At 41.9% G+C, this 8105-nt stretch overlaps 1 protein-coding gene across 4 annotated transcripts in view; it reads left to right on the forward strand.

Moving 5' to 3' along the window:
• LOC143299737 (uncharacterized) overlaps positions 1-4537 on the forward strand; it is a 42460-nt gene extending 37923 nt beyond the window's left edge. For all 4 annotated transcript variants that reach the window (XM_076613243.1, XM_076613332.1, XM_076613159.1 and 1 more), the window contains one exon: positions 1834-4537. In XM_076613243.1, coding sequence (XP_076469358.1) covers positions 1834-1953 — 120 coding nt within the window. In that variant the 3' untranslated portion in view covers positions 1954-4537. The remainder of the gene's footprint in view (positions 1-1833) is intronic.
• The last annotated feature ends 3568 nt before the right edge of the window (positions 4538-8105 follow it).

Raw genomic sequence — 8105 nt, forward strand, 5'->3', positions numbered from 1 at the left:
CACACCACAAGACACCACGCCACGCCACACCACACGACACCATACACCACACAACACCACACCACGCCACGCCACACCACACCACACCATACACCACACAACACCACACTACGCCACACCACAAGACACCACGCCACGCCACACCACACACCATACACCACACCACACCACACCACACACCACACCACACCACACCACACCACGCCACACAAGACACCACGCCACGCCACGCCACACCACAAGACACAACACAGCACAACACGCCACGCCACGCCACGCCACGCCACGCCACGCCACGCCACACCACGCCACGCCACACCACGCCACACTACACCACACCACACCACAAGACACAACGCCACACCACGCCACGCCACACCACAACACACCACACCACGCCACACCACAACACACCACACCACGCCACACCACAACACACCACACCACGCCACACCACAACACACCACACCACGCCACACCACACCACGCCACGCCACGCCACACCACACCACATCACGCCACACAAGACACCACGCCACGCCACGCCACACCACAAGACACACCACACCACACCACACCACAAGACACCACGCCACGCCACGCCACACCACAACACACCACACCACACCACACCACAAGACACCACGCCACGCCACGCCACGCCACGCCACGCCACACCACGCCACGCCACACCACGCCACGCCACACCACACCACACCACGCCACACCATACGTAAAACACACAGAGAGAGAGGGGGGGGGATACTATGCAGTTAAATAAATTAACAAAATGGAGCGTCTAGTCATTCGGATGAGACGATAAACCAAGGTCCCGTGTGCAGCATGTTGTTGGCGCACTGAAACAGAACGCATGACAACAAAACTGTAGTAGCAAAATTTCTGCCGAAAGAAATCCACACTTTTTGAAAACGCCTATCCATAGACCTTCCATACTTTTTCAGTTATAAACCATACAAACTCTCTTTCGTTGTGTGTGTGTGTGTGTGTGTGGGTGTGTGTGTGTGTGATTATGTAATGTAATACGCGTAGTCTTTGAATCTGGTTTATATTATTGTGCGCTCAATCATTATTTTTTTGCTTCTTTTGTGAGTTATTGCGTGTGTGTGTGTGTGTGTGTGTGTGTGTGTGTGTGTGTGTGTTGTAAAGCGCTTTGAGCTCTCTTTAAGGGAGGAAAGCGCTCAACAAAATGTCCATTATTATTACACAAGTATGATATGCATGCACAAGCGCGTTGGGTTATGCAGCTGGTCAGGCATCTGTCAAGTAGATGTAATGATGATGATAATGGATACTTATATAGCAGACTATCCAGAACTCTGCTCTTGGTGCTTTACAAAACACTTTTTGTTTACATAAGACATTCCATCCATGTTACGTACACACACCAAACTGTGACTGACAAACCACACACACACACACACACACACACACACACACAGAGAGAGAGAGAGAGAGAGAGAGCATACATACATTTCAACACACATGTGGAGACACACACACACACACACACACACACACACACACACACACACACACAGCATACATACATTTCAACACACATGTGGACACACACACACGCGCACACACACACACACACACACACACACACACACACACACACACACACACACACACACACACACACACACACACAGCATACATACATTTCAACACACATGTACATAACAGCTGCCCTCCATACATACGCATACATAGGCACGCGGCACGTTTGATGTAGCGTATATGGATTTGCCCGAACGCAGTGACGCCTCCTTGTGAAACTGAAACTGTGTGGTGTGGTGTGGTGTGCAGTCGGTGGCCAGCGTCAAGATGACCAAGCCAGTGATGGCCATGGATTCCGCCAACGACGGGGAGCTGTTGGCTGTGGGAGGGAAAGACAACGTCATCAAAATGTGCGCTCTCAAGCAGTAGAGCAGCATTGGGTTCCCTCCCTTGCATCGTTTCCGAAACTTCTTGCGCTTTTTTTTTTTTTTTTTTTTTTTTTTTTTTTTTGTTTGTTTGTTTTGCTGTCGCTGTGATGCTGCTTATTTTGTTTGTTTGTTTTAATCGAAAGGAACGAAAGAAAGAGAGAAAAAATAGTCTCATTTTAGGACATTTCCTTATCATTCCATATTTGTTGTGGATTTGTTTTTACTTGTTTGTTTTTAGATTTTGTTTCTTATATCTCTTAACTTCTTTTTTTTCCCCCTCTCTTCTTGTTCCTTTATAACGGCTAACCAAATGTTTAAATTTCACACACACACACACACACACACACACAGGAACAGTACAGTTAAATGAATAAAGAAAATGGAGAAAGAAATTGATATGCCTCACTCGTTGGCCAAAAAAGAAAAAGATAAAGCCAAAGGATTTCTTTCCGCTATTTTTTTTTTCTTTAGGTTTGGTTTGGTTTTCCATGTCATTTTTTTCTTCTTTTCTTTCCCTGTTTCCAAGATACTGTTCTGTGAATGCACAATCGTTTGTCTGACAGCTCTGATTTCATGGACGATAGATTTCAGTGAATGCTTTGGAGTAACATAATTATTATGTGAAAAGAAATGTCTGGTTTTTGCTTGCTTTCGGTGTGTATGGGGTTTTTTAAACAAAAAGTTATGGAGAATTAGCAAAAAATATAAAGAAGTACATATCAAAGCGTACTATCTGTATGTATGTATGTTTTGGTCACCAGAGTTTGGATGATTTATTTTTTTCTGTTTTTGTTTGTTTGTGTTTGGAATATTCTGCGAATGGGGGTCGGGGATTCTTTAAATTCAATGAGCGTTTGATGTTTAGAAAGGATGTTTGCTGTATGTACAAAGGACGTGTAATCTCGACAAGTTAATAACTCCGTCCAGAATCTGAATAAGAACATTCAGACAAAATCCTGCCTTATTTAATTGGTTTGAAAATCCGTGCCACTGTTGTTGTTGGTTGGGTTTTTTGCTGTTCTTGTGGGTTTTTTTTAAACTTTTTCAACAGGCACTAAATTTCAAATAATATCATCTATCCAAGCATCCATGATAAAAAGTTTGCACGGGTATTCCACGCAAAAAAAAACAACACAAAAATCAATTACCAGTGAATCTGTGAAAATTGATATTGTGTGCGTGTTTTAAAGTGTATAGTGTATGACACTGGTCAATTTTTTTCTGCCTCGAAACGAAGAACTTACCAGAGTATTATTCATCTGTAAACTTGAACGTGTGCGTTATGTTCTTATTGTTTTAGATTCTATGTTTTGGTTTTAATATTGTCACTTTTTTGGTCTATGCCAACATATCCGTCCAAAAGTTTTGCTTTGCTTCTGCAAAAAGAAGAAGAAAAGAAAAAAGAAAAAAAAAAGAAAAAGAAATCGTTTTATATCTTCATATATGTTCGTACAAGCGTGCGTTTACCATTGGCGTATTTACTGTGGAAGAGCCAGCTTTATATAGGATATGATAATCATGTGAGACAGTTTCATACATACATACCCTGCCATCCGTTGATTGAAACATGGTTTTCCTCTCCTTTTTTTTCTCTATTTTTCTTCTTCTTTTTTTATATAGATGTAGTTGTTTACTGTTTGCTTTGTTGTCAGACTGTTACAGATGTTACATTCCAGAATTTGCAGTCATGTGAGCGCTTTGAAATTCCCTGCAAAAAAAAAAAAAAAAAAAAAAAAAAGGAGATATTCAGATTAATTTTGTAATGTGTTTCTGTCTGCCCGTCTGTCATGTCTGTCTGTATGTATGTCTGTCTGACTCTCTCTCTCACTCTCACTCTCTCTCACTCTCTCTCTCTCTCTCTCTCTGTCCCTCTCCCCCCCCCCCCTCTCTCTCTCTCTCTCCCTCTTTCTCTCTCTCTCACTTTCTGTCTCTGACTTTCTCTTTCATTCTAAATCTTTTTACCATGAACAGTATGCACAAAGGTAAGTTTAAAAAAAATAAAAAACTCAAAGTCTTTCAACAAACACCTTTATGTAATGAAAACTGATCAAAAGGCTTTGTTGAAACTTTGTAACTCTTTGTCTGCAGTTTGAACTGTCAAAGAAAATATTCCATTGCCTGGAAGAAGAAAAAATGAATTAGGAACTGCTCGACTCTTTCTGTCTGTTACTCGATCTGGTTGATATTAAGAAACACAATGCACTCTATTCGATCTCGTGTTTCTCAGATAACACGGTTTTGTTGTCGTTGTTGGTGTGGTTTTTTAGCTTTGTGTGTCGATCTACCTGTCTTTTTTCTTTTGTAATATTGCTTAAGAATTGATATTTAATATAAGACACACACAGTACTACGCTGGATCTTGCATTCTTGCTTACAAATAATATGCTTCTCTTTTTCTTTTTCTTTTTTTTTTCCAATTAAACACTGATATACTGCACAATTTAGGTGTTGGTGTTGGTGAATATTTTGCCTGTGACTGGAAATATCTAACATGAATGAAAAAAAAAAAATATATATATAATACTGACTTGGAAATTTTCAGTTGGCTTCTTATTTTGCTGATTAAAACAAAATCGAATACTTGGTTACAACAGCTGTTATGGTTTCTGCAAAAGTGCGTTAGTCTCTGTCTATGTATCCGTGTCTGTCTGTCTGTCTGTCTGTCTGTCGGTCTCTCTCTCTCTCTCTCTCTCTCTCTCTCTCTCTCTGTTTGACCCCGTCCGTTTCTGTCCTTTTCTCTGTCTTTCTGTTTTTCCCTCTGTCTTTCTCTCTCGTCGATTTTCAAATAAATTGCGACACACATTTGAGTACACACCGAACGAGCGCACGCGCGTGCGTGCGCGCACACACACACATACACACACACGCGCGTACGCGCGCACACAAACACACACACACACACGCGCGCGCGCGCGCGCGCGCGCGCACACACACACACACACGCACACGCACACACACACACAGAGAAAATCTGTTGAAACTTGTTTCCTATTCAGGCGCGACATCAGCAGGCCACTGCCCCGACTACAATTAATGTCTGTTATACGTTAACGCTGTTCGCCCCTGTCACATGTGTGTGCGTGTGCGTGTGTGTGTGTGTGTGTTTGTGTGCTTGTGTGTGTGTGTGTGTGTGTGTGTGTGTTTGTAGGTTTGTGTGATGTGTTTGCTTGCATGCCTGTGTGTCTGTGAGAGAGAGAGAGAGAGAGAGAGAAGAAGTGTGTGTATGTGTGTGTGTGTGTGTGTATGTATGTGTGTGTGGGTGTATGTGTGGGCGTGCATGTGGTTGTGTGTGTTTGCGTGTTTGTTGATTTGCGTGAGGTGTGTTTGTACACGTGTGTGTCTGTGTGTGTGTGAGAGAGAGAGAGAGATAGAGTGAGAGAGAGAAAGAGAGAAACAGAGGTGTGTGTGTGTGTGTGTGTGTCTGTCTATCTGTCTATGTGCGCGCGCGCGCGTGTGTGTATATATATGTGTGTGTGTGTGTGTCTGTGTGGGCGTGCGAGTTCTTGTGTGTGTTTGCGTGTTTGTAGGTTTGCGTGAGGTTTGTGTTTGTATACGTGTGTCTCTGTGTGTGTGAGAGAGAGAGAAACAGAGGTGTGTGTGTGTGTGTGTGTTTATGTGTGTGCTTGTGCGTGTGTTTGTCTTTGTGTGTGTTTGCGTGTTTGTAGGTTTGCGTGAGGTGTGTGCTTGTATACGTGTGTGTATGTGTGTGTGAGAGAGAGAGAGAGAGAGAGACAGATTTTTTTTCTGTTTCGTTTTTTTGTTTGTTTTGTTTTTTGGGGGGCAGGGGTTTTTTGTTGTTGTTGTTTTGTTTGTTTTGTTTTGTTTTTTTAATTAGATGTCTGCCCAAGATGGTGATGATTTGGTACATCCGATTTAGTTTGACGATCGTAAGGAAAAATGTATGTGAGTGTACGTGCGTGTTTGTGCATGTACACGCGCGCGCGTCTGTGTGTGTGTGTGTGTGTGAGCGCGCGTGCGCGCGTGTGTGTATGTGTGAAGTGTGTTTATGGGTAAAAATAAAACCAACCCCAAAACAAGGACCTTTTGTTTTTTGTTTTTGTTGACGATGCACTAGTCATTGTAACTTTGACTCGACAGTGGTGTCTCTCACACACACACACACATCCTGGAAGACGAAATCCATCTTCTTGATCATTGTATTAAATATAAAACCTTAAGGCAACATTTTCTTTTAAAAGATATTCAAAATTCGAATAACACAGGAAATATTTCCAGTCAGGTGATGCTAACAGTTGATGAGTACATACAACAAGATTAGGAAAATTTGTGTATGAATGCTGCTGCAATTTACTGCAGTAACTGATTGATTAATCGTGTGTTTTTCATTCATTCATTTATTTACCATTGCACTTGTGTCTTATAACCTTACGGTTTCATGACAATAAAATCTATTCTATTGTATTCTATTCTATTCTATTCTATTCTATTCTATTCTATTCTGTTCACACACTGCTGGGGGTTCGTGGGGGTGCTTCGCTGAAGGGAAGTAATTTAAAGTTTCGTGGCAGATTCAAAACGTTAGCGAATTTTGTCCCTTGCACTTCAAAAGGCAACGTTGAGCAGACAATGATTGAGAATGAAGAGCACGAACAGGCAAACAGGCAAACAGGGGACTAGACAAACGGAGTACTCGGTGATGTCACAGAGAGAATGAGAGAGTGCAAGAGAGACTGTGAGTGTGTGTCTGTGTATGTGTGTGTCTGTGTCTGCGTGTGTCCGTGTCTGTGTGTGTGTCTGTGTTCTGTATGTGTCTGTATTTGTGTTTCTGTGTGTGTTCACGTATGTGGTATTTGTGAAAGTGCATGTGTTGTGGTATATGCGTGTGTGTGTGTGTGTGCACGCGCGCGCGTGTATGTGTGCGCGCTCGCGTTTATGTGTGCGTGTGTTAGTAGTAGAAGTAACGGTAGTGGTTGTAGTAGTAACAGTACTAGTTGTGGTGGTGGTGGTGGTGGTAGTGGTTGTAGCAGCAGCCGCAACAATCACAATGACAGGAGCAACACGAGAAAAGTATCACTACATACGTTCCGCTTGTATTGCCGTTCAGTTCTGTTTCGCTTTAGTTACATCATCACTGCAGTTCCAGACTGTCAGCATTACGCCGCCAGTGATATCAAGAGATCTGTAATGTTATTTTGTGATGTACAATCAGTCATATACATATTTCACATTTTCGACCGAAACAAAAATCAGACACATTGTGAAAACATCCGAATACTCTCTCTCTCTCTCTCTCTCTCTCTCTCTCTCTCTCTCCTTTACACTCACATACACATACAATATCACACACACATACACGCAAACACACACGCGCGCGCGCGCACGCATGCGTCCACAGAGAGAGACAGAGACAGACAGAAACAGACTGACAGAGAAAGACATAGAGACAGAGATACAGACAAAGGAAGAAGAGAGACAGAAATACAGAAAACGAAGGAAATAAAGATCCGAAGAAAAAAAACTACAAAAAAAGTTGATCTGTATCATCGAGATCGCTGAAGTGTGAATGGTAAGGTTCCCTTGCCATTTCACAGTATTTGCACATACATGCACGCATTCACATTGTCTCAGGACTGTTTGAAAGCGTGTTATTACATCAACCACTTCGAAACAAGAAAAGGCATCATTTTTGTCACATGACCATTTATGCAATACAGAAGATACATAAATGTACATAGTTATGAATGTAGCTGTGTTTATTAAGCATATACATACAGATAGATAGATAGATACATGTGTGTGTGTGTGTGTGTGTGTGTGTGTGTGTGTGTGTGTGTGTATGTGTGTGTGTGATAAAAAAATAGAACAATTAATATCAACTAACTAAATGTTGAGAAAATGAGTAAGGCGAAGCGTAGAGGAACATAAAACAAGGTTTAAGTGCTGTCACATTCTTTACAAGATAAAGGTGCATAATGTGTAATACACACAATGTAATGCAATAGATTGAAATATATGCCTTGATGTAAAAAAAAAAAAAAAAAAAAAAAAAAAAGTTTATATCAGTTTCAAGGAGGTTTCAAAGGGTGGGGACTTATCCACATAATACGCTACACCACATCTGCTGTTAAAAAGGAGCAGATGCGTGTTCTTCGCATAAACCCAACGCGCTATCAGGCCTTGACAGCCTACCAT

Source organism: Babylonia areolata, chromosome 1 (assembly GCF_041734735.1).
Source record: "Babylonia areolata isolate BAREFJ2019XMU chromosome 1, ASM4173473v1, whole genome shotgun sequence".
Classification (NCBI taxonomy): domain Eukaryota; kingdom Metazoa; phylum Mollusca; class Gastropoda; order Neogastropoda; family Buccinidae; genus Babylonia; species Babylonia areolata.